Genomic DNA, 26,497 nt, shown 5'->3' on the forward strand with positions numbered 1-26,497 from the left:
CTAATACAGCCAGCACATATTGCAATGCATGAAATTGTAGCTTATTAGTTACACTTCTGAATGAAACAAACAGAAGAGTTGCGTGTGCAAAAGTAAATGAACATTTATTTGTGAAATTTGCTAAAAACACAAAAAAAGTATATAGCAGAAACAAAAATTACCGGCTGCACTAAGCCAGAACTTGATTAGAGGAAAACTGGAATATACAAACTGTTGCACATGTTTATAGCTGTCATTATTCACAGTTTCAGCTATGAGAAAAATTTACTGCACTTTCCATGGCCTGTCAAATCAGGGGTCCCGACTGTGGTGCCACTGTGAAGAGCAATCAGGGGTGAAGGTGTGAAGCATAGGTAGACTGACAGGTGCTTCACATGAGGTTTTATCTTTGTTCCTCCCTTGTTCTCTGATGGCCGAGCTTGCAGTTTCTTCTTTTTTTCATTTTTTTCGGTTAGTGTTGAATGGATTCTATGGGAGGATTGGGGGCGTGGACTTCTTTTCCCTCATCATACCCGAAGATTTTTTGAAGGAGCTGCTCCCTGAAAGCCAGCTGAAAAATTTGGCATTTCAGGCAAGCTCTAAAACATCAGGATCAATGAAATAAGTTTTAGCGATGTGGTTCAAAAGCCAGGACACTTTCCAAGTCTTGCCAATAGATGCTGCCGCCACTGAATCATCCGGGTCCGTTACGTGCAAAAAAAAAACAAAAAAAAGCAAAAAACCAATCTTGAGAAATGATTTTTGATGGCAGAGGGCCAGAATAGATTGTTCTGGTATTTCAGTAGAGATACAGTCGTGGCAGGTCAACAATTCCAATGTATATGATGATTCCAATGAACATCAGCATCTCCAACAGATTCACATCTTCCCATGAGCCGTCACGCCGAACTTGCTGAAAATCTTCATCCATGCATACTTATTAGTGTTTCCGCACACGGTCTTCATCATTTCCGCCGTGAAGAGCATCAAAAAAAAGTCGAGAAGTCGAGCGAACCTCCGAGCGCCGCTCCGCAGCGATGTGCCGATAGGGACACCTAGCCGTCGTCTTGGTTGAAAAACGCGACGCGACCTTGAGCATTTGGCAAACTGCCTTCGCCATACGTTGTCAAGACCTTGATGCATAAAAATAAACCACTGTCATCAATTACAAACCGTATGCACCGCAGAAAACTCACAGTGAACGAAAACAGAACTTACATGCAAGTACGCGCTGACGTTCCAGGCTCCCGAGGCGAAGTGTCGCTGTCGAAACTGAAATCTGATGTTTGTACATTGTTGCCCGACTAATAACCGCTGCTTTCGTCGCAAAAAACGAAACCGAAACCGGCCGACATGCTCGGCGTCAGCTTTCGCTTTCGAGGCGCGCGCGGCGACGCGGACGCCATTTTCTCCGGCTGACGCTGCTGCGGCCGTTCAAAGTTTTATTTTTCACGGCGCCCCCTCATGTCAAAACACTGAAACCAAGTCTGCAATCGAAAGAGCAGTTGTTGAGCTCGCTAGCTAGATGGCGGAGCACGTCCACGACTCTCCAAAATGAGCTTTTTTGCGCGGGCGATTTGAATCGATCATATGCGAACGATAGCCTATGGCGCGGTAGCGAAAGAGTTAAACTAAGAATTCTCGGAATGGTTAGCAGTTTTAGAATCTTTCCCCAACTATACTGTGGCGTCGTTTCTGCCTGAAAAGATCTGATGAAAACGTAAACCACAGTCTCGTGACTATATCTCGCTTCAGGTGTTGTCCGCAATTTTGTACAAACTTGGTTTGGTTTGGTTTATTGGGGTTTAACGTCCCAAAGCAATTAAGGCTATGAGGGACACCGTAGTGAAGGGCTCTGGAAATTTAGACCACCTGGAGATCTTTAACGTGCACTGACATCGCACAGCACAAGGGCCTCTAGAATTTCGCATCCATCGAAATTCATCCGCCGCGGCCGGGATCGAACCCGCGTCTTTCGGGTCAGCAGCCGAGCGCCGTAACCACTGAGCTACCGTGGCGGGGCAATTTTTTTTTAAAAAGCTGACGTTACATTCATATGACATTCAGTTACCTCTGAGTGTTTATAGTTTGCCTAAGTCCCATGTGGCGTACAAGAACAACGAAGCTCATTTATGTTAATATATTACAACATGATTTTTGCTATCTTTGACATGTATTGAAAGGCTTCAAAATTAGCCCACGAATAGCTCACAGCGCCTAAAGCTTCCAAACTACTCTTACACATAATGTCAAGGATCTTATAACCGCTTGGTCTAAACGTTCCGTAGGTATGGGAACAGTTCATCTTGGTAATTAAATCTGAAAGTAGCTTCAATATCGGTCAGTAAGTTCCTGGACTGCTTATTTTTTACCGTCCCATGAGCAGTGGCTGGAATTTATGAAAGGCTGTATAATAATTTCATCATCCCGCCCCACCACACAATCTTTAGCAGAAAAATGATGTTTAGCAATACAACATTGAACATTTTAACATTAAGAAATTTTAGTAATTGCAACATGTACCTCCTAACATTTAACAAACGTGTCAGTGACCATGGGTACCGATCCTTCAGTGTAACATTCGTGTATATTCGACACTATTGTAGGGGCACAAGAAATATTGATGTCTTGTTCAAATCTTGAATCATTGAGCTACACACGCTGATTCGTATGATGTTCCGTGTTGCCTCTTTGGTTAAGATGCATTGCTTCTAGTAGAATCCCCTAATAGCTCGCCTGGCATACAGTACGTGAGCTGTTCAATACAAGTATGACGAGCAAAGCCTCGCGCACGTTTGGCAAGAGGGCGCATCAGGACTTATTAAGGCGGAAACTTGGGCTAGTTGGAAAGCATTTGGAATCATTTGTTAGCGCTTAGTGAACACACGAGACAAGAACACAAATACACAGGACAGAAGCTAGTCATGTCCTATGAGGGCTACTGATTAAGAGCGTATTTAAAAGCACGCATTTACTTAGCTCTAGCATCAGATGCTCACCAGTGACCAGTGTTGAGAACGGCGCCGGAAAAAAAAAACGAGGCAACGAGGCGGCAAAATTCGACCAATAAGCGCAGAATTATTTTTTTCCAGCCTCATTCAACGCACGTATAGTCTCGAGTGGGTTCATTTCTCATTCGCTGCTGACCGTATGCTCGAGCAAGAACTAGCAATCGCGAGAAGCGCAATCCCAGCAAAAAAAAAAAAAGAGAGAGAGAGAGAGAGAGAAAGCAATGAACCGGGGACGAACATGTTCAAGCCGAACGAACCGCGACACAGAGGAAACAGAAACATTCAAACAAAACCGAAAAGACGAGAGCAAAGAGGACACAAGCGGAGCGCAGAAGGAAGAAACTCATTCGTATCGCGCTCCGTAATTAAATTAAGCCCGAAAATTAATGGCGGTCATTTCTTCCCCGGGAGGTGCCTCGTTACACGATACTGCCGAGTGGCAGCTCAGGAGCGAGCCCGTCGTCCGTTGTACTCGGGAGAGAGAGCTGCTCTGACAGGGCGCCAGGCGGCGCTGCCCATATACGTGTATATATAACGTGCGCGCACCCGTCAGGGTGTGGTATATAGCAGCTACTCTCAGGACCCTTCATCTTCTTTGCCTCTTTTTCACTACCTCGTATCTTTCTCTCGCGCTTTTAACGCCACCGACGGTGTTCGCAAACGTGTGAGCAGCAAACATTAGAGTCGCACACGGCGATCTCCTCTCGAGAGGCACCCAGCTTTGCTGCCTTTTTTATTTCCTTCTTCGTTTCCGCGCTCACGCTCTTCCAACCCAGGACATGAAATGTTCAAAGGTTCTTTTTTTTCACGTTTTTGTAACACTTGTTCTGGAAAATGCGTCTCAGCACGGGCCTCCTACTTTCCTACCTTCCCACACTGCCTTTTCCCCCCTATCTTCCCTTTCTACCCCGCCACCAACTCGAGAGCCATCATCTGCGCACGGAAAGACTAATGCGATGTCCGCGGGCTCCTAAATTATTCTGGAGTTCGGGGCTACGCACCTAGTTTCTCGATACAACGACGGAAGGCACGAAAAGATAACGTACAAGTCTACAAGGTCGACCTAGGAAAAGAACACTGCGAGAGCTAGGCCCAGCCGGACTCAACAAAAAGAGGAAGCGAGGTGAGGCTACGAGGACTGCTGCAAGCACTCACTGCGAAAGGAAATCAAGAACTCCAGTGTGAAGCGGGCATTAACGCGTTCATGCCCGAACATCCGCCGAAGGAAACGCGCAGACGTCAAGTGTTCATGACGAACAGTCCCGCAAGGGCCTCCTCCCCCGTTTGCGCGAGCGCGAGTTGCGCGGGAGCTCTCCGTTTCAAGTGGCCGAGACAAATGAGCGAGCAGGGTAACGAGAGAGCACGTCTGAGCTGCCTCAGCGCCTTCTTGCGCTCTCGCGGCTAACGTCCGATCCTGCCTCCGCCCATCTCTCTTCCCGCCTGCGGAGGTAAGGTCCGGGACATCACAGGACAGCCAATTCCTAATCCCGATCCCCCTTTTCTTTTTTTGCTCTTTCCGTGCTTCACACTTCGCATTACTCTGCTCCGAAAGAACGGCACTAGGTCTGATGAGCGAGATGGTGGGTTGGAGTGATGGCGGGGGCCGTGTTTAATTGGCTGTTTTTAATTTTTGTACGCTATTTATTGAGGCGAAACGCAAGAGGCGCCCGTGTGCTGTACGATGTCAGTGCACGTTAAAGATCCCCAGCTGGTCGAATTTATTACGGAGACCTCCACTACGGCACCTCTTTCTCTCTTTCTTCTTTCACTCCCACCTTCCTCCCTTCCCTTACGGCGCGGTTCAGGTGTCTGCCGAGATATCTGAGACAGATACTGCGCCATTTCCTTTCCTACAAAAAAAAAAAAGACCAATTTACCTTATAAATGCGCTTTTGCCTTGGCGGGAATGCTTTGGGTTCAGTATATGTACTCAAGTAGTACGGTATCCGTCCTCGCTTCGGCGAGCGCGGCTTCGGCCGCTTATCTGTTTTTTGAGCAGCGTCCGCTCCGGCGGACGCAGTTGTTGCTGCGACGAGCGTCTTTTCTTTCCTTTTTCTCTTTCTTCTGATCTTTTAACTCTCCTCTATCTGCACGTGGCAGCGGTGGTGGCTTCGCTCGAGCCAGTAGGCAGGCCCGTGCAATTTCCTTTTCATCCTTCTCTCAGTCACAACAACAACAACAATGCTTTGCTATGCAGTCCTCAAAGGAGAAGTGGCAGCGACAGTGGTGGTGGTGGTGAAAAACTTTAATCAAAGAGAGCTTGAGGGTTAAAAAAAAAATAAATAACCCTGCTGCATGGTCGGTATCCTTAGTCCGGGACACCGCATGACGAGGCCCCGTCTCGCGCCCGCTTGACCAGAGCCCTTTGGGACTCCAGTGTGGAGCAGTTGAGGAGGGCAGTCTCCCATGCCTCTCGGGTGGGGGTGGGGGAGGGGGGAAGGTGAGGATTCTGAGTACATGCCCACACCATGTGAAAGATATCGCAGATCTCTCCACAGTGCGGGCAGCGCCCATCTGTGTTCGGATCGAAGTGTTTTGCTATTGCAGGACAGAGAAGGGTTCCTGTCTGCAGGCGCCGCAGAGTTCGCTCCTCCGCCTTACTCAGCCCCTTGGCAGGTGCCGGGTAGAGACGGTGGCTGTCGCAATAATAAATTAGGATTTCGCGGAACCGCAGAAGCGGTTTATGAGCTTCTGAGCCATGAGAGCTAGGATGAGGAGCCCGGTGTGTGAGCGCTCGGGCGGCCGCATCAGCGGCCTCATTGCCTCGTAGACCCTGGTGGCCAGGAGCCCAGATCACTTTTGTGCGAGTTGGATCGGCGAGAGCGCGTCTTAGAATTTGCGAGGCCAGAGGTGATATTTCGCCTGCAAGATAATGTTCACAGGCCCGGCGAGAGTCTGTAATAACCGTTTTCGATTTTGGATCGGCGGCAGCGAGAGCTATTGCGACTTCCTCCGCTCGTGTTGAATTTGGGGCCCGAAAAGATAGCCCATCGACATTCATTCCCCGGTGGACTACGGCAGCCGTGAAGAATCCCGCGGGCGACGGCCCTGTGATGTCCACGTAATAGACGCCCTCTTTATACCCATATTGCCTCTCAAGCGTGCGAACCCGCGCTTGTCGTCTGCCTTCATGTGAAGCCATGTCCATGTTACGCGGGAGCGGAGCGACCAAGAGCATGTGGCGCCACAGCACCGGGATGTTCTCCGTCCCCTCTGGTATGCATGTGTGTTGGATGTGTAAGCGGTTTAGCAGGCGGCGCCCAGGCACCGTCTGCGATAGCCGCGTATATTGGTTCACGAGGTGGGCCTCCCGCAACTCCTGATAGGAGTTTACCACTCCCAACGCCTTCAGTTTGGCGTTGGAGGTAGCCACCGGAAGGTCCAGTGCTCGCTTTGTTGCCTTCCTGATGATGGCGTCAATGCGCTCGTCTTGTTGTTTGGTGGTGCGTAGGTACGGCACGGCGTAGAGGATCCGGCTGGTCACGAAGGCATAGGCGAGCCGTAGCGCGTCCCTGCCCCGCAGACCACCCCGCTTGTTGGAAACACGGCGGATCATGCGCCCTACCTGTTCACCTATGCTCTTGAGTTTCGCTATAGTAGAGTCCGGCCTAAGTTTGTTATTGATGAACAGACCCAGGATCCGGAGCTCCGCCACTTCTCTGATGGGACCGCCTGACAGAGATATGTGTAGAGACGTGTTGTCCTTGTGGTTTGTCCTGACGTGTAGAAGCTCTGATTTGGCGGGAGCACATTGGAGACCACAGTCGGCAGCATATGCTTCGACTATGGTGGCGGCCTGCTGAAGGCGGTCCTCTATCTCCCCAAGGCTCCCCTCGGTGGTCCAGATTGTAATGTCGTCTGCGTAGAGTGCGTGTTTTATGCCATCTACCTGAGCCAGTCGGCCGGGCAGGTGCATCATGGCGATGTTGAAAAGGAGCGGTGATAACACCGCCCCCTGTGGTGTACCTCGTGTACCCATAGAGTACGGGTCGTACTCCTCGTCCTCGATCCGGAGGAGTGCCTGACGCGCAGAGAGGAAGTCTCTGACATAGGCGAAGACCTTCGCCCCGCAGTTAGTGGTGTTCAAGTTAGAGAGTATGGTGGCATGTTTAACATTGTCAAACGCCCCCTTAAGATCGAGGGCGAGAATGGCCTTGTCGTTTTGTTGCATGGCTGTGGGTCGTATTATGTCCCTGTGTAGTTGGAGTAGGACATCCTGTGCAGACATGTGCGGGCGGAACCCGAACATAGTGTCTGCAAAGAGGCCCTTACCCTCCATGTATGGAGAGAGGCGATCCCGAACCATCGTCTCCATGAGCTTTCCCACACACGAGGTTAATGAGATGGGTCTCAAGTTGTCCGTAGTCACGGCTTTACCTGCTTTGGGGATGAACGTTACAAGGGATGTTTTCCATTCGAGTGGGAGCGGACACCCATCCCAGATCTGATTTATGTATTGTAGCAAATGGAGATATGCACAGTCGGAGAGGTTCGCCAACAGTTTCACTGTTATGCGATCCCGACCCGGTGCCCCACCTCGGCGCATTTTAGCCAGGGCCGCCTTAAGGTCATGCAACTCAAAATGGGCGTCTAAATCCTGATTTGGCTTGCCGGAGTACGTGTACTCGGGCCCAACCGGGTCGTTTGTGCGGCAGAGATACCTGTCGCACAAAGTGTCCGCAAGTTGCGCCGTCGTACCTTGGTACCCGTGCAGAACCCGCCGGAGCTGTTTTTGCGTCTCCCCTTTCGTTTGAGAAGGGTCGATGAGGCTGCGCAAGAGACGCCAAGTCCCCTTCGAGCTCATCTGACGCGCTGCCGAGTTGCAGCGTTCTATCCAATTGGTGTCTGTGAGCTGGGCGGCATATGCCGCAGCCTGCTCCGTAAGTTGTGCAATACGAGCTCTAAGCTTGCGATTCGTCTTGTGTTTCTTCCATCGTTTTGTTAAGCTCCGGCGCGCCTCCCACAGATGCAGGAGGTGATTGTCCACTGCGGGGATCTCGTCGGTGGTGTGAAGTGTTTGCGTGTGTTGTTTCTGTATGTTGGTGACCTGTGTTGCCCACTCCGCATAGCCGTCAGAGAATAGTACCGGAGGGACGTCCTGAATTCGAAATTGGTGCCAATTGGTTATTTTCGCCTGGCCCCATTTTTTACGGGCTGCCTTCGCCAAAAGCGTGATGCGGAGAAGGCAGTGGCCGCTGCCCAGGGTATCCCCCAGGTTCTCCCATGTGGCGTTTGTAGTGTTCCTAACCAGAGATAAGTCAGGACACGTGTCACGGGTGACCGAGTTGCCCACACGTGTGGGGCAAGACGGATCCGTGAGCAACGTAAGACGAAGGGTGGAGATGAGCTCCGCCAGCTTGCGTCCCCTGGATTTCTCGAAGTGATAGCCCCAATGTAGACTGGGTGCGTTGAAATCCCCAATGATCACCAGGGGTTCATTGTCAGCCGACTTGAGAGCACGACAGAAAATTTCGCTGAAAGTAACACGCGGCTTATGCGGGGGGCAATACACATTAAGCACATGTATTGACGGGTCGCGGCGCCTGAGAGGCAGAACCCTCACCATGGTGTATTCTTGCTCAGTCTCCAGATCAAGATCGACCTGAATCGCGGTGTATGCTTTATGCACCAGGATGCAGGTCGAGGGGCCCCCCTGAAACGAGCTATACCCAGAGAATTTAGCATCATTGCCGGGCTCTTGCAAAGCAAGAAGCGCCGGCATGTCACCAAGGGACTGCAGGTAGAGCTGGAGATGTGACCGTTTTTTGCAGGCTCTGAAACCCCTGCAGTTCCATTGAATGATTTCGAATTGGTCTAATTTTTTAGCTTTCTGAGAAGGTCTGCCAGCCATATTGATGTTTTTATTTTACAGTGCTGGGTAGCCACTCGGTTCGGAGGCCGGCGCAGCCCCAGGTAGGGGTTGCATCAACGCCGCGGCTATCGGCCCGGAACCGCTTTCTTCCGCTGCCTGTCGAGGAGCTATTTTACGTTTTAGCTGCGGGGAGTCGCAGGAGAGATAATTTTTTATTTGGGAGCTGACCCAGGGCTGCACCGCCTTAAGGACAGAGTCAGTCACCTGGGCCGCAATGTCGGGAAGCATTGTAGCAAATGCGGAACTGAACATGTCCTGAAAGGACTCGCGGACCGCAATCATAATTTGGTTCGGGAGCGCTGCCACCCGCTCCTCCAACTGCTCGGCTTTACGCTCCAGGGCCTCGAAGCGGCCGGCGTCCGCGGGGGCCGAATCGACCCCCGTGTCCGCGGTTTGCCGCGAGACGCTAGTTAGGCAAGATGATACTGAGGATCCGTCATCACTATCCTCGGGCTCAGCGTTCTGCATGGGCTCGGACTGCCCGGCCTGCTTAGCTTCTAATTCTTGAATTTTACGGGCGAGAATTTGATTTTGGCGCCTGAGCTCCTCTACCTGCCGCTGTAGGGCGGATTCGGTGGGGGAGGGAGGGGGGGTGGGCCCAGGAAGATGCGAGAAAGCGACAACGTGCACAAGGGACGCCAGAACAGCGTGAAGAACGTCTTGCAAAGCGCCGTGCTAAGGATGGAGCTCGGCGACAACGTTCTACCTCGCAGAGTGGTTCCACTTCATCGGTCACCGATGAATCTCAACACCTGACTACTCAGGAACACCGCAATGCTACCAGGCGAAGGCAACGCGCCGAAGAATCACCAGTAGAACGCGTGCACCGTTGCTAACGCAGTTTACCCCGTTTAACCAGAGCTAAACTACTGCCGTTTTTTTTTAGGCCTTCATAAATAACGTTTTTCACCACCACCACCACAGACCCAGGGAGCCAATCATGCGCCTTTCCTTTCCTCAGAATCAATGGTCTGAACCTTCCGCTTGTTTTGATTAAAGAAAAGGCGCATAACTGTCTGAATTTATAGGTGGGCGCCAGCGCCTACTCCACCGCGATTCAGGTGTCACCTGACCCAGCGACCCACTTGCACTTGTTACTCAGAGGCTTCACACAGACGGACACCGCTGAAACCCGAGGAGCGGGGCTCGAAGTGCTTTCGAACTAAAATATCAATTGGCTTTAACGGTGTGCGAACAAGTCATCCGTATGGCATCTCGGGTCACAAGCAAGAAAAACGGCATGCAAGAACAGGATACCCTTAGACTAATACAGGCCTTTGTCATCTGCAGATTAGTGTATGTGGCCCCGTACCTTCGCATGAGGAAGACCGATCCAAACCACCTGGACGTTATCATTCGAACGGCTTATAAGAAGGCAATCGGCCTACCCATGAAAGCATCTACGGAGCGTCTGCTAAACCTAGGGGTACACAATACGGCTGATAAATTGGTTAGCGCCCATCTTACAAGCCAGGTAATGCGACTGGCCACATCTGCGACCGGCTGCGGGGTCTTAGAAGATTTAAACATTAGCTTTGCGCAGCAAGTGGCGGGGAGACAAGATATACCTAAAGAGTGGAAGAGCAAATTCCTTACGCTTCGGCTTCCCAAAAACATGCACCCGGAGCATCATCATGCTAGACGAGTGGCGAGGAGCAAGAAGATGAACGAGTGCTATTCAACAGAAGAAGGAGCCTTCTTCGTGGACGCTGCGGGTCCTGTACAAGGAATATCAACAACCTCAGTGGTGCACGAAATGCAAGTCGTGGACGGGCTTTCAGTTCGTAACGGGGATACACAGGCTATGGAGGAAGTAGCGATAGCCCTAGCCGCAACGCACTCCGCATCGAAATACATAGTTACAAATTCCCAGGCGGCTTATAGAAACTATATGCGTGGAAGAATCACGCCGCTAGTCTGCAAAATTCTTAGGCAATGTAAGACTTCAGCTGAACGGAAGGATACCAGGTCACCAGGGAGTCGAAGGAAACGAGCGCGCACACTCTTCGGCCTGAGCTTTTCTTCCACGGAATCCTTCTACGTCCTCCCTTACTGATTCAGGCTCCCCCTCTCCGTTAATAACATATTCAGAAATATTACAACATTTGCGCCTTGAATGGCAGACACTCCCGGGGCCCGCTGAGGGTCTTAGTAAATCGGGAGAATGTCACCTTCGCAGTCCTTTTCGGCACTGTGCAAATTTTGTGGCCGGAAGGCAAACTGATACCATATGGCATGGGCTTGTCAGAAAAATTACAGCATTGACATATAAATCAACCAGCGCGGGAGGGCTGGGAGGCGGCCCTGTCCAGCTCGGACCTCGAGGAACAACGAGCCCTCGTCGCCAGAGCTCGTCGCCAGGGCAGAGGCTTTTACCAACGGCGTCCCGGACTAGGGACCCGATCAGGCTTCCCTTCAACTAAGGCATTGTGGCTGTAAATAAATGTTTTCGTCATCATCATCTACAAATCGTTTCTCTCTGTGACTGAAAGGTGCGAGCGAGCTGCTGAGAAACAACGTTTTAGCACAAACACGCACGCGGACAACCGAAGAGGGGAAAGAACAAAGAATTCTTCTCAGAAACATGTGCGTTTCTTTACTATTAAAAAATCTGAACTGAACTGAATGTTACAGGAAATGGGCCTCGGACGAAAAGCTTCAAGGGTTGCTGGAGAGCTTCCCAAGGCCCAGTTGGGCAAATTAAAAAAAAAGGTAAAAAGCACAGCAGCTCAGCATGTGCACACTCGCAAGCAAACACATACACGAAGCACGTCGTGACAGTACAGAACCGCAAAATTTCCGTTAATTAGACAAAAAAAAAAAATAATAAAAGCAGTAAACCACCAACGACCGTCGAACACTATGCAACACTCCGTGGCTTCAGCCTCAAGAAATTTAGTCCTCCCCTAGCCAAGGAAAAGAACGACGGAGCTGCATGAAAGAAATACAAGTTAATGACCTCATGAGTGCTGCAAATGTCTAAGTTGTTTATACAATGATGATTTAGCGTGTATGGTGAAGTGAACCGAATACTCTGGTTGCCATATAATGATCTCCTTCGAGGAACGTCCCATTCTTGTTTGCTTCTGGTGAAGAGGTGTTTTTCTTAAAACATATATGTCAACCCATTAGAAAATTGAACAATAGAAAATTGCTATTTGAGGAAAGGAAATGGCACAGTATCTGTCTCATGTATCTAGGTGGACACCTGAACTGCGCCGTAAGAGAAGGGATATAGGAGGCAGTTAGAAGAGAAAGGGAGGAAGAGGTGCAGTAGTGGAAGTCTCCGTAATAATTTCGACCACCTGGGGATCTTCAACGTGCACTGACAGCGCACAGACCATGGACCCCTTTTGACGCAGCCTCCGTGGTCGGGTTCGAACCCGGGTACTCCGGCTCAGTAGACGAGCGCCTTAACCACTGAGCCACCGTTAGCAATTATGGTTTACGCACACATAATTGTAGCGTTGCAAACACGTTTGTGTTATTTTGAGAGCAGGTAAAGTACGGAACAACGCCTCTCTTCACTTGCTTTCAAAATGACGCGCGAATGAGCTCTTCTCTTTAGTGCGCTAATTTGTCAGTAGATGCCGCCACCACCGCAGTGCAGCAGAAGCACAATTCAGTCTGCGTACCCTGGGCCGGAAAACTCGAAGGACGCGAGCGTGCGCTGTGAAGGCCGAAGGAAGCTATTAAATCTGTGGTCTTGTGTTTTCCGACCGTGCGGGTTAGCGAAGAAGAGCTGAATAAAAACGGTAAGCTCTATAAGCACGGTAAGCCTCAATCCAACGTAGTGTTGTGCTGGCATTTTGCTGTCGTCTACGCTCATCATGGAGCTCATAGAGCTTGTGCAATGAATGGAACTATGACCGTAATGGACCGCTGACTTGCCGCTTCACAACGCGCTACTGCTCGATCGTGTAGCCTGGTGAATTCAGCCCTAAAATGATGTTTTAGAGCGAGGATATGTAAACGGTTTGTACCGCTATTCAGAAGCCACTTGACGGCACAAGGTAATAAAATTCTTAAAACTGCGCTGGATAGACTAGCTTTTGGGCAGCTCCTGCCACCTAGTGTCGATATCTTAAGATTATTATGGAACCTTTTCTGCAAACGCCCCTAGGCGGCGCTGCGTACTTTCATTTCTATATTCCTGTACGGGGGTTTTACGCATTTGAGTGTGCTTCGGATTGTCAGTTTTAAGCGCGAATTGCAGTAGAAATCGAAGAACATCGTTTTAATGACGTGATGTACAGTGATTGAGTTCAGACGGCGTATTCATCTGACGTTCTCTTCGGTGCGTTAGTCGCTTGAAGCTGCGTATTTGTGTGTATAAATCGAATCTGACAGCTGTCCAAAACACCTCTGATAGCGTTCTGAAGTTTTATAAGAGGGGGTATCCCTGGGGGCCTGAAGATTTCAGTATTTATGGCTGAAGTGCAGTGACAGCAATATCCTTGTTTCATTCCCATCGGTGTCATGTGTCTGTAACGTGTCATGGTTTGACACCGGTCGGTTGCTCACCGCATATTGTAGGCCGTGGTTACACATACTTCGTGCGGTAATCGATAGGTAGCGCACTCTTCTTTCTCACTGTCGCCGGCTATGCGCCACTGTTTGACTGCCGCTTCATCCGAAGTGGCCAGAGAACGGTAGTTGTGATGAAACTCATGGCTGGCATGAAGGGTGTGCTGCCGCGTGGTTGAGAGTGCTGGTATCCTAAAAGCCACTTCTCGCCTCCCCGGACTTGGCGAAGTACAATGCCGCTTTGTTCATCGGGTGTACTGAGTGCCAGAGATGAGACAGGCAATAAACGACGGAAAAGAAGCTGCTCTGGGTGAAACTTATATTGGGTGCTTCGATGGCAGCACAGCGCAACTTATGACAGCCAAGAATGTCGGCACTGACACAATTTTTTTCTCAGCTCTTTTGAAAACTAAACCGTTAGCTTTCGAAGTGTGGCCATGTCAGTGCGTAGGTAGCGTGGCCTTGAGAGGTTTGGCATTGAAGACAAAAGTCTTTCAGTGTGGCCCGCGATGCGTGATTAATTTGTGATCCATGGTCTTGTAGAAGAATACTTTATTAACCTCGTGCCAAGTGCGGGACAGGGATTGTCTGCAAGGCGTGTTGCAGACAGAAGTGTTTTGCTGTAGGCATTCAGCGTGCTCATAACGACAGCTTTTTTTCTCTTTTGTTGGTGTTGTGTGGGCACGGGCAAAACAAACGACTGGCGTGTACTAGTCCAATTTGTCTTGACAGTTATATGGGAGTGAGCTAGTGCTCAGCGACAGTAATTTGTTTTCTTACTTGCTGGAATTTTGATGACGTGGGCCCAGAAATGATTGGCGTGCGCAAGGCAAATGCCATATCTAGCCGTGTTTTCTTAAAATTAACATTAGTACTCTCGAGCCGCGTACTTCACGTTGCGCTTGCTCGAAGTGTGCCTTTTGAAACGGGCTGAACCGACGGTCAGTGAAGTTTCATAGTGCGAGAATAGGTACAGCCGGCCAATTCTTAAGCTGGCGTGCTTGACGGCCGCTTTTTCGGCGCTCCTGTGCTTAACGGCGAAGCAAACTTGCGAAAAGCTCAATATTATGAACGGGCTAAGTGAGCTCGTGCTTAGATTTTATATTTTCGCAAGTTTGCCCCGTCATAGGCTACAGGAGCACAGAAAACGCGGCCGTCACGCACGCCAGCTAAAGATTTGGCCGGCTGTACGTCATGTTGAATAATTTACTAGAATGGTGCTACAGTGCACGACCTTATTGGCAAGTTTCAAAAACATTACGGCATGCATTTTGTAGGTGCGTGCTTGATATGGACAATACCTTTGCCATGAATTCCCAGCGGAGAAAGCAGATTTTGCTTCGTGAACACCGGTCACTTTCCTGCCAGGCAAGGCTCTGTTTTGGTTGGCGATTATTACAGACAGCTCTTAGGGACGCACTGTTCACGCTTTTGCTTCTGGACCCCTGAGCGCTTTGAGATTGACTGAGCGGATATTGAGGAGGGGGGGGGGGGGGGTAATTTCTATTTCGTCAGCTCGGGGATCTTATGGAAGCAACGCATTCTTAAGTACACGCCATCAATTGTCCGGCAACCTCCTCTCTTGCTTCGCTGCCACTCTTACTTTTTAAAGTAGGCTTTTAGTAGAGCACGCACACGATAGAAAATTTTGGTGCGTATCAATAAGGCCACAGAATGCGTTGCTTGCATTGCAGGTAGACTGCACAAGATCCCCGGCGTTGGAGCTGATGCCTTCGTGAATTCCTGATAAAGAGTGAACGAAAAAGTTAGCAAGGAAAAAAAAATTGAAGATACGGTCATGGATCCAGTTGAGCTGCGTATAGAAGTTCCGTTTGGTTCGCTGGCTGCCAAGGTTTGGGGTCCTGCCGACGGCAAACATGTCCTGGCTTTGCACGGATGGCTAGACAGCGCTGCCACCTTCGACACACTGTGTCCTCTCCTAGACTCTTCGCTGAGGATCGTTGCTCTGGACTTCGCTGGTCACGGTGATTCGTCGCACAGGCCTCCGGGCTGCCATTATAACATGCTCGAGTACGTCATCGACGTTCGCCGGGCTGTGGACCACCTCCGTTGGGACAAATTCTGCATCGTGGGTCACAGCATGGGGGGAACAGTGGCACTTATGTTTGCCGGCCTCTTTCCGGATCGCGTTTTGTCCGTGGTCACTCTGGACGTCGTCGTGCCAACGGTGATCGTTGACTCGTACCTCACCTCGGTACTGACGCACGGTGTCAACAAGTTTTTGAAGCTGGAAGCCCTGACGAAGAGCCCTGCACCCGTGTATGGCATGGACGACCTGATGGAACGACTGGAAACCGCCAATCCGGGACAGTTGAGCGAGAAGTCCAAGAAAGTGCTCCTCAGTCGTGGTACTCGGCCCGTGGATGGTGGAGTTGTGCTCAAGAGGGACATAAGAGCTAAGACGAACAGGACGTTCATCCTGCCGCTGGAAACGCAAAAGGCCATCGTGTCACGGTACAAGGGAGACATGCTCATCTTCCGTGCCACTGACGGTATTTTTAATCAGCAGTTGAAGGATTTGGACGCGGCTTTTATCAACTCGTACAAGAAGCACTGCAAGAGATTTGAATACGTAGAGTTGCAAGGTGGCCACTACGTTCACCTGAACCAACCTGAGCTTCTGGCGCCGGCGATAAACCGCTTCCTTTGTCTTTCTCTTGTCGGCAATGCTCACCTGTAGACCGCTCTAGTTGCGTTGCTATTATTATGGGAACATTTTCACTGCATCCATTGGCCGAAACTGAAATGGATGTAAGGTTGTGGTCTTATCTCTTATCTTTCTAACGGGCCGCCATTCTACGCAGCTCTTCGCCGTCACGCAGCTTATCGGATACATCTATGCATTTAGAGTTTTGTGTTTTCTCGTATTTTGCTTTTCTGTAAAAATTAGTGCGACTGCTGCCCGTTCGCATAGATATAATGCTTTCAGCCCGCGCTCTGCTCCACATTTTCAGTGTTTCCGCATTTTCCGCATTTTCAGCTGAGAGGCTTCTCTTTGTGACTTAAGCGTCTCTCCTCAACACATGTCACGCATACCCAGCCAGGCTCGTTAAGAAATTTTGTTTGGGTACAGAGGCCGCGAGGACGACCCGCACTTAGTTTCATGTACTTAAATGTCTGGCAAGACCGGCCGGTATGCTGTTTTCGGCACAGTCGAATCACTGGGCATGATCTAAGCAGGTGAATTGCGGACGCAGTACCCAGAGAGCATAGTTTGATCACAAGCACTGCGCGTTACTTTGCAGCTGTTCCCATTAACGCTTTTTTTTCCTTGGAAAATCTAAGAGAAGAGATTCGCGACGACACTACCTTCTTGTTTGCATGTACCATTAAGGCGAGAAAGCGCGCTTTCGGCCTGGTTAGCCAGTTATTATCTTTTGTATTACAGTACTTGGAAGGCGCAGCTATGTGTTCGTCCCGCAGTCGAAGCAACTTGTGATGGCCTCGCTTGGACCGAATCTCCTGCTTCAGGGCCTCGCGTTTGCCGTATTGTACTTACTGCGGCAGATGCATGCTTTTACTTACTGGGGCTCTGAATGGATCGCTATTTAGTGTGTGCAAGCATTAGAAAACTTTACTGTGATCTAAACGCACTGACACGAGATTTACTGGTGTGACTAAGCGTTTTGTATGGACTAACTACTGAAGTGGCTGCATATGAGCCCACGAAATTTTTGAATATCAAGGTCCCGAGTCACTGAACACGTTTCGCAGTGGTGTGTCCTGTTTTTTTATATATATATTTTTAATTGCTGTTATATTTTAATGCCACACAGATGTTAGACGCAGTGGACTGTGTATTACTGCCAAAAACTCTTCCGAAGAAACCCCTGTCTGTACACCTCTGTTGCTGGCAGCCAGTTCATTTCTTTATAAACATGTGAACTTTGAGAATCGTTCTCAGCTATTAAAGATTGAGTATCTCTTGCACTGGAACGACTTATGGTTAGCGTTTGATCCAGCCACTCCTGCGTTGAACTGCGGAGAGTTTTTCAGCCATAATGTTTCTTCTACTGGCAAACAGGCTCAACGACTTTTACAGTGCGTCTGATGTGTGGCTGCTCAAAGGGTTTCTGTGAGATTAAGTGCTGCTAAACAGGGTTCGCTGTTTTTTTTTTTGCGTCGGACATCGAGTAAACAGAAAAAAAAATCGAAGTACATGTCTGTACCAACTTTTCCTCACTGATATTGGAGCACAGTCGCGCCCTGTATTACTTACAACATGTCTGAAGTGATTGTACTCCATCTTGCGTTTAAAGTAAATGAAAGCGCAGGTATGGTATGTATATAGCGCCAGGCATGTGGATACAGTGGTATGAACCATATTCTTTTTATTGGCAGCTGAGTGCGGTACCTCATAGCCTCGCAGGACTCGCCCTGCTTGGCAAAATGAACGACTACGGCAAGACTTGAAAGTCGTACTGGGAGTGATAACACCGCCTTGTATTTGTTATGCTCCATTGTTTATATCCAGCGAAGTACAAAAATCGTGCCACAGACAGTATTGCCTCAAGTAGAACAAAGTGCCTTTCTGTAACGTCACTACCTCTGTGGGGGACCAATAAATGAATGCTGTCGATTCAGTTCGTCCGTTTGTCTTTATTACTTTTGTGCTTCCCGCGTGGTCTTTGTGCGACTCACTAGGTGACGATTCCATGCATGGTTTTCAACGCCTCCATTGCCGTTGCAAGCGTCCACGGTGAACTCATGTGGTATTTAAGGGCTTCACCGTGCCAATTCTGGGGACGATCAGAGCTCACACGAGATGAACGGAGTTTATTTTTCAATGTTAAGGCATCTTACTGAGGTATTCGCTTTTTTTTTTTCCTGCTTGTAGTATGTTGCACCAAAAGCGCTGACGCTGTGTAATAAAACAGAACGAAGGAAACCTCCGACGTTGCGACTTGGACTGCTAATTTCTCTCGGATTGCCTTTTCTCAGTTTGTGTGCACACAAACTTATATGCGCTTAACTAAATACTATCTTCCATTAGAAACGTATTTGATCCGCCACAGGTTTTCGGCTTGCAATCACGAAATGATCGATTGCTTTTCTTCCTTCTACGCGTTCACTCTATATTTCTTCTCTGCGCACTTTTTTGTGCCGCTAGCAACTAGGTCGCGTACAAGCAGTACAAGCGTCAACTGGAAAGACAGAAGAAAAAGTACGCTGACGTGAACGCTGACAAGTTACAAGTGGAGCGGCATAACTGCCTGTCCAATTGCTTTCTTTTTTTTTTATTCGCGCAACAGTCTCTCATAGTAGCCGTCGGCATCTGGTATTTGCCGCCTTGTTTTTTGTGTCAGTGCTTGCTCTCAATGCACCGGATGCTGCCCAACGCAAGCGCCTACTGCACAGCATACGAATATGCATTTTCAAATGAACTGCATGATTTGTGAAACACATGCGAAACATGGCATCTTTTCAATTTATTTTTCTGAAAATTTTGACCCTGGTGCTGCGTATTAAAAAAGGAAAAGTGTCAAATGCCCAACGGTTTATTTTCCGTCAGGTACATTAAAGGAATGCCGCGTACAGTGAAGACGCCACAGTTATGCGTATCATGTGCAATGTTTTTTTGGTTGCGTTTATGGACACATTTCGCCAGTCTCACTGCATCCATACCAGTAGGAAGTTCTTTAATCACAGCAGTTGCGGTCAGCTGTTCCACTCCAGCGATGCATGTCCAGAACTGTTCGAATGCCGTCCATGAGCCAGAAGTCATAGGTGGCGCGGCATACACCTGCAGCAGGCCACATTTGGGAGCGGACTTACGCAGCTGCTGTGATTTGAGAAAGGGTTTGAGCCGCAATAGTGAGTCCGCAGCAGCAACGGCGTTGCTCTTGCTCTGCAGACTGATCTTGCAGCTTCCAGCTGGCCCTGAGAAATACGAGCACGTGGAGACAAAGGCGCTTGCAATGCCGCTTTCGGTTCGGTAAATTGTGTGATGACAGCGCTTATATCTTGAAGCTGGAAACGGATCCCACGTCCACGGTTGCTTCACCGCCTCATCGGTTTGTGCGCGCACAGACATGCCTACCGAGTGCAAGGAGTCCCAGTTCACCGTCCCCTACGGCAGCCTGGCCGCCAAGTTGTGGGGCGACACGGCACGGGCCACCACCCGCATCCTGGCACTGCACGGATGGCGAAACAATGCTGGCACCTTCGACACCCTCGTTCCACTGCTCGCACCAGGTTTACCATTTTTTTCTTTTCCATTCTCTTTGGTTCTTCTCACGTTATTGGCTTTGCGAGTTTGCACTATAACAGTCCGCGTTCAACTATAGCTCCCGTAATTGCTAGGAGCGCGAGACGGTGGTTTCTATAAGTGCGTTGTTTGGCATTGCATTCCTTTGCGAAAAAACTAGGAGACTGATTACAAATGCCGACCTTATAGGTAGGGAGATACGAGTGCAAAGCGGCGGCGCCTACAAGTGTGCTGTTCTCGCATGCTTTCAAACCAGTCACACATGTCCAGAAACCGTTGCTTCGCCCTTGTGTCTTCCAAGCCACATTGGTTGAATCCTGGCTGCCGCGGCTGCACTTTGATGGAGGCGAAACGCAAGATTTCAAGATTTATGTGCGCTTTAGGGAACCCTGGATGATCTAAATTAATCCGAAGCTCGCGGTTTGTGATCTGCAGTGTTGATCGAGAACGCAAAAACTAGTCCATTAATAAACAGCGGAGGGTCATCGTGTGCGCATATTGCAGACCGTTGCCCTTATTATTTTGGAGCTGTAATACCGTCGCCGTACTGGCACACTGACTGGGACGAGCTCCCTGACGTAGTATAGCTCATGCGCAGTGAACGCGAGGCTTTCTCACGCGTGTAACGCATACACGCCTGCAGTGTTCGAACTGTATGCTTTTAGGCAACTGGGCAAACTGAATCCCCGAGTTCTAGCTTAAACGCTGGAACTGAATTCCTGGATGGTAATGAGATCCGCTAGCTCTCGTATTATGCGGCTTCGGCGTACTATACAAACCGGGTCGGATTACTTTAGATCCTCCAGCATCTTCAAGAATGACGTAAAGAAGTTAGCGAAAGTGACGGGCCCATTGTAATTTTTCTTTACCTTCGAAATCGGAAATAGTCAGTATGGTTTATCACAGCATGTCCGCATAGTCCAGTTAAAGCTGTAGTCTCCGTCAGCTAATTAAGAAAAAGAGGATTTCATTGTGGTCTCTGGTGTAAAGTGTTCGGGCACTGCGCTAAGTGTTCGTTAGCGCTAAGTGTTGCGCTAAGCGTCCCACAGCAAAGTTCTGTCTGCTCTTTTTTACGAATATTGGTTGAAGGTCTGCTTGTATGGTGAGGAAAGGAGTAGGCGAATATAGGCTCGACATTTTTTCTCAAGTATTCAGTGATGCTTAATGCTGAAAGTTGACACGTGTACTGTTGCCAGGAAGAGTAAATGGACCACGGAAGCGGGTTAAAAGTTTTATTTCCTAGAACTTGGCATTGCAGTAGCGGTTTACATTGTCGGCAAATATTAAGTATCGTAGGCAGCGCTGGTTGGTCTGGTCGTTTTCTGAATTTATAATTTTTTTTAAAGGGGGGGTTTAATTGGCCAAAGCGACAAATGGGCCGTGAGGGCGCCGCAAAGGGGGGGGGGGGGGGGGGTGTACTGCGCATTAATTTAGGCCACCTCGTGTTCGTTAGCGTAGACTGACTTCGTACAGCACAAGGGCGTTTTTTTTTGTTTATTTCGCCGCCATCGAAATATGGTCGCCGCGGCCGGCATCGAACCCGGGATTTTCGGTCTGCGGCTAAACGCATGCTTTAAGCCTCAAAGGCACCGCTCTGCGTTGCTCTTCATTTTCTGACTGCAATGTTAAGTTTTCCTCTAACAGTACGTTGAAGTGTCTTTCGTGGTCAGTTTATTTTTTCATGCCGATGGCACAAGTTTAAGTGGGGTATACTTTGACCATTGTTTGGATGTTAAGACATGCGCATGCTTTTTGAAAGCATTTGCCGTTAATATTCAAGTAAACTGATTCTAGAATAAACGAAGGGTTTGCAACAGGCTGCTGCGATGTGCTACAGGCTGCAGCCAATTTCTTTACGGCGACATACCTTGAGTTGCCGAATAAAGCGCTCTTCTTCGTTTCCTTTCCAGTGCCGAAATATTCGTGAGGAGATGTTTTATTCCTTCTGAAGGGGAACACTTCTTCAGATTCGCTTTATGGAAAACCAGAACGATGTATTGAGCAGGGAAGCCCACGTGGGGGCATGCTTGCTGTAAAAATGTTATTTGTACTCGTAAAGTTTTCAACCGTCTTGGCAGCGTTTGAACCGAGAGGTGGTGACCTTAATGTCGGTTGTTTTGTTGAGAACTTCGGAAGCTGCAGCCTCAAGGATGCGGTGTAATTTGCGACCATGCCACTAACGTTCATGCAGCCCTTGCGCAATCGGCAAACAAAAGCACATCATTTAGGACACGCCGGCAACATGAATCCCGTTTGTCGTCGGCGGCTGTAGAACCGCGTTGCGATGCCTCCAATCCAAGGAAAGCCCCGCTTGTGCGGGCTTAGTTATTGCGATCCTAATCTTGCTGCTGTAATAGCGGCACATGCTATGCAGGGTATTCATGAGAAAATTAATTATTCTGGGATTTTACAGGCGAAAGCTGCACCAGTGGCTATGGAGTACGCCGTATGTTGTAGTGACCGGTCAATTTCTACCGTACTGGGCTATTTAATGTGTTCCAAAGTTTCGGCGCACCGATGTTTTTGCTTTTGGCCTTATTCACGGCCTTATTCAAAATACGGCCTCTGGGGCCGAGTTCGAACTCGCGACCTCGCGTGCCAGCAGGATAATACCACAGTCACTAAACCTTCTCAGCTTAATCTCACGTCAAAATTCAAACTTCTTCAGAAGTCTTCTCTGCACTGAAAGCGGTTACGTCGAGTGCGGCGATTCCGCCTTTAAAGACAGCGGTGATTGTCGCTGCCGTGGCTATAGGCCAAGTACAGGTTAGCATACAGCGTAGCATACACGTGCTGTCCAGCAGAAGTAATTTTTCGAGACGAGGATTTAAGAAAGGAGGCTCGAAGATGGCGTGGTTAATGTGAAAGCTACTTCAAATCGATTTGATTGAGACAGCTATAATAAGTATCGAACAAAGTGTCGTTCTAGTAGGTGTGGCATCTTTTTTGTACCAATGAGAATTAGCACGTGGGCCGAGACGAGCAGGACACGCGAGAGCTCCGTCAATCAGGAGCATTTCAGAGATAACGAAACTTTGCGTCAAAGCAATGGGCGTTGCTTGGAATACTAAACGGAGACAGAATTAATGTCGGAGGCAAGCGAGGTACGAACGCTGGTATGTCCGAACTCTAGGTGTCCTACAGCTGCACCAAGACTAAGCGAGAGAATTTGCGTTTCATCTCTAATACAAACACTAATTTTTTGTCAAATCGATTACAGAGTGGAATGAATTGCCGAAGTTTGTAGTGTACAGCCCGGATGTAGAAACGTTTGTTGATAATTTTAGAGCCTTTTGTATGTGACACCCTTGTCTTTTTGGTTTCTTTTTTCGCATCATCTGTTTGCTCTTGCATGACGCTCGTTCATATCTTGTTTTTTATTTGTACCTGTGCTCACGCCTGCTCGGAGTCAAGCGACTTCGCAGTATTAAATAAATAAATAAATAAATAAATATCAGGTCTTTGCTATACCTGTACAGGCGGGCCTGTGCCGAGCTATAGCACACGTCTACACATGTACGAAACGCATTCACTAAACTTCCTCTCTCATGTGCCTCGATCGAACATTTCCGTACCTTTCTTACGCCTACTTTTATTCGCCCCTGTACGCCAGAGATGTACGTGGTCGCGCTGGACCTGAGCGGCCACGGGATGTCGTCGCACAAGCCGGCCGGCTGCAGCTACAGCTACCACGAGTACGTCATGGACGTGTGCCGCGTCGTTCAGCAGCTCAAGTGGGACCGCTTCTGCATCATGGGCCACAGCTTCGGGTGCACCGTGGGCATGATGTACGCCAGCTTCTTTCCGGACCGCGTGCAGTGCGTCGTGGCCCTAGACCTGTACGCGCCCCTGCACGTGCCACGCGAGCGCCTGAGCCAGGACACCGGCAAGCTGATGAGCAGCTTCATACACCTGGAAGCGAAGCTGGGCCAACCGCCGACCTACACTGAGGAAGAGCTGCTCAAGAGGCTGGACGAAGCCACGCTGCGCACGCTGAACGTGGACTCGATGCGGATCCTCATGGCCAGGGACGTCGTCCCGGACGATGCGGACAGTGGCAAGCTGAGGCTGCGCACGGACCAGAGGACCAAAGTGATCAGCACGGTCCTGCTGGATGCGGACTCTCAGTACACGCTCATGGAGAAGCTCCGCTGCGACCTGCTCATGATAACGGCGGCCGAGGTCGACGAGCGCATCATGCGTCAGAGCATGGACCGCTTCTTCGCCCTGTACAAGCGCTGCTGCCCGCGCTTCAAGCACGTCGAGGTCGAGGGAAACCACTACGTCCACCTGAACCACCCCGAGAGAGTGGCGCCGCTCATTAACGACTTCCTAGCCGGAATAGCGTCGCATTAAGATGTTGGAGCAATGCAGAAACATTCCTCTTCGGGGTGGAGAGTCACACTGTGACACCGATGAAAGCAACTTAAGGGAACTATTTCTGGGACTGAGATTGTTTACACTGGGTATTTTTCCTCAGGGGCCATTGCTGGGCGTGTGTGAGGATGCCTTTGATTAGTCTTGACGACTTGAGTTGTTTCCAAAATTCTGCCACAGGGCTTTTGCTGGGCTTTTGCGTTATGCGTATCACACAATGCAAGAGCCGTTGTTTCTGAGCAGCTGCGCAGCTAGAATTGTGCAGAGTGTCAGAATCATCCGCCATTAGTTCTTTCGGTCGCTTTCGTCAGGGTCACATGAGATTATGAATATTCAGGGTAATAACCCAGGTGTTCAGCTTACGTAAGTCCACCAGCCTTCACTCGCGCTAGAAATTAGCAGTGCTTGCTTGTTCGTTATGAAGGGTATCAGAATTTAAATGATTAAATTTTTCTTTCCCCTTCTTGCTGCCCCTCTGCTTGTGAAAACTTGTTGAAATAGCACGTGCAAACAAAATAGCGCAAAAAGGTATCGCGAGTAAAGTAGTTAAAAACTTGGAAAGGTGCACATCTCTGTTAGGGGTTATCTGATTAGATACACTTGAGCATCGAACCATTTGCAGATCGCTCCGTTTTTTTTCCCTACTTGTGCAGCATTAGGAAACTGAAGCGTAGCAAGCTTATCTCCCGGGTCGCTAAAAAAGAAGTAACGGTGTCCATGGTTTCTATAAAAGGTTTACAGATCGCTGCAGGCTTGATTGGACCGGTCGCTGGACAGCGCACTAGTTTTTCGGTGCTTAAGTGTTTAAAGGAAAGGAAGACCCTTAATTGATAGAGTTTAGCAGCGCGGGCATGGTACAAAATCAGGACCACGTGAGCCAGCGACAACTGCTGTCACACATTCGGTACCTTGAATGGTTCTGACACAGACGCACAATGAAGTTTTTATTTTTAATATAAGCGGTTTTTACAAACCCCAAAGGAATTTTACATGTATATTTCTTTGCAAGATAATGTACCCGCATATATCTACTGGTAATACGGAATGAAATAATCGCTATTTTATGCTCTTGCTGCCTATTTTTATGCACATGATTTTGTGCGTTTGTTTTTCGCCGCTGATGCCGTATACTATGTTCTATTGTCACTGTCCAGCGGGGCTAGTGTAGCCAGCACGGGTGTCAAGTTTATTTTGTATTTACGCACACAAGCCCAGACATATCCTCAGCGCTTTATTCAGATTCCATGATGCCTTACATGGGCTAATACTGCAACAGCTTCTCTTAGAGTGTTGTGGCAAGCGACTGTCTTTCATGGAAGGTTTCGTTTTTCCACCAAAGTAGCTGTTATGCACTGGTGTACCATGTCCTAGGTTTAACAGAATAGCACTTTAATATCGTGCTGTGAAAAACATAGCTATTGTCTGTCCTTTATAGCAACCATGTATGTTCAAACACACTAAGTCTATGCGTGCACTGTATATAAATTGCTATTGCTGAATTGTAGCAGCTGCAAGGCGACACTTTTAAGTGCGTTTATTTTGTCAATAACCTAGTACGAATGTATTTTAAACGACTGTGAGACCTCGGCCACAATTCTCGGATTCATCGGTTCTTTACATTCCTCAAGCGTGCTGCTAAAATGTGTGTGTGTGAGAAGAGGCAGCTGCTAAAGGGTCTGATTGCGCAGAATGCGTTTAGGCATCGGGAACCAGTGGAACGATTTGTAGCCGAAAATCTCCATTTTGTCGTTCTTCTATTGAGATGCGACTGCAAATACTCTTCAAATTTATTTCTTGCCCATGGTAGGAGAGCGGCCGACGTTGGACTTCAGCACGTAAGCGCAGGTAGCTTCTTTGTACAAAATCTATACGTGCAGGGTGGGACACAGGGTAATACGGGTTTATTCTCGGGGCTTATCGGGAAGACGCTTCATACCGACGGCTGCTTCTGGGAGTTTTTCAAGGGTAAACGCTGTCGTTATCGTACGTCGGTAACGGTAAACTGCCATCTTATTCATCTTTCGATCAGCGAGAACTTGTTCAAGGAGGTTGGGGAATTAAAGTGCTCGCTATGCGGTCACTTATTCTTATAGGATGGCCTATCTTCTCAAAGGAGGGAGCCAAGTCTTGAGATTTTTTTTTTCTGTTTTGAGCACATTCACATCTATTTCGGACCTTCAGTACATGCCTTTTTCTTTATATTTTTTTGTTCAAGTTCGTTTCCCACCGCAGGAATAGGTTTACTTTATTAGCGAGGGGATGGAGAGCGGACATAAGAAAACTTACTGTATTCTCAGAGCTTTCTGTAGCCCTGAAACGCCATTATTCGGCCTTGATGCTAGCGGCGGATTTACGGGTCACTCTTTGTGGAGACGATTCCTTTGGAACCATGTATTTTTTGGACTGCTTTCGTCCAAAAAAGCATGGGTTTCCTATGCAAAATGTATCTCTTGGGAGGCTGGGGAAGGGTGCATAAATCTGGTCCTGCTTGATGCCGCGGTT

At 48.9% G+C, this 26,497-nt stretch overlaps 2 protein-coding genes across 6 annotated transcripts; both read left to right on the top strand.

The window, feature by feature from the left end:
* The first annotated feature begins 12,491 nt into the window (after window positions 1-12,491).
* Window positions 12,492-26,497, top strand: LOC149372778 (serine hydrolase-like protein). 2 transcript variants are annotated; one of them, XM_089567321.1, is made up of 3 exons: window positions 12,492-12,617; window positions 19,441-19,605; window positions 23,232-26,497. In XM_089567321.1, exons 2-3 carry the CDS (start codon window positions 19,443-19,445, stop codon window positions 23,972-23,974), a joined length of 906 nt encoding a protein of 301 aa, XP_089423447.1. In that variant the 5' UTR covers window positions 12,492-12,617; window positions 19,441-19,442; the 3' UTR covers window positions 23,975-26,497. The 2 variants fall into 2 exon arrangements, with proteins under 2 accessions (XP_089423447.1, XP_089423448.1); XM_089567322.1 differs by having other exon boundaries at window positions 12,515-12,635.
* LOC149372779 (serine hydrolase-like protein) lies at window positions 12,505-18,405 on the top strand. 4 transcript variants are annotated; one of them, XM_089567323.1, is made up of 2 exons: window positions 12,505-12,617; window positions 15,084-18,405. In XM_089567323.1, the coding sequence occupies exon 2, from the start codon at window positions 15,188-15,190 to the stop codon at window positions 16,088-16,090; it is 903 nt and encodes a 300-aa protein (XP_089423449.1). In that variant the 5' UTR covers window positions 12,505-12,617; window positions 15,084-15,187; the 3' UTR covers window positions 16,091-18,405. The 4 variants fall into 4 exon arrangements, with proteins under 4 accessions (XP_089423449.1, XP_089423450.1, XP_089423451.1 ...); XM_089567324.1 differs by having other exon boundaries at window positions 12,511-12,617; window positions 15,088-18,405; XM_089567325.1 differs by having other exon boundaries at window positions 12,577-12,635.

The sequence above is a fragment of the Amblyomma mixtum genome, chromosome 1 (assembly GCF_055824585.1).
Source record: "Amblyomma mixtum isolate Tamu chromosome 1, ASM5582458v1, whole genome shotgun sequence".
Classification (NCBI taxonomy): Eukaryota; Metazoa; Arthropoda; class Arachnida; order Ixodida; family Ixodidae; genus Amblyomma; species Amblyomma mixtum.

Bases quoted from the DNA above. Each gene is read 5' to 3' on its own strand.
- LOC149372778 (XM_089567321.1), top strand. From the start codon at position 19,443: ATGCCTACCGAGTGCAAGGAGTCCCAGTTCACCGTCCCCTACGGCAGC. The intron at 19,606-23,231 runs GTTTACCATTTT...CCTGTACGCCAG, and splicing joins CGTTCCACTGCTCGCACCAG to AGATGTACGTGGTCGCGCTG.
- LOC149372779 (XM_089567323.1), top strand. From the start codon at position 15,188: ATGGATCCAGTTGAGCTGCGTATAGAAGTTCCGTTTGGTTCGCTGGCT.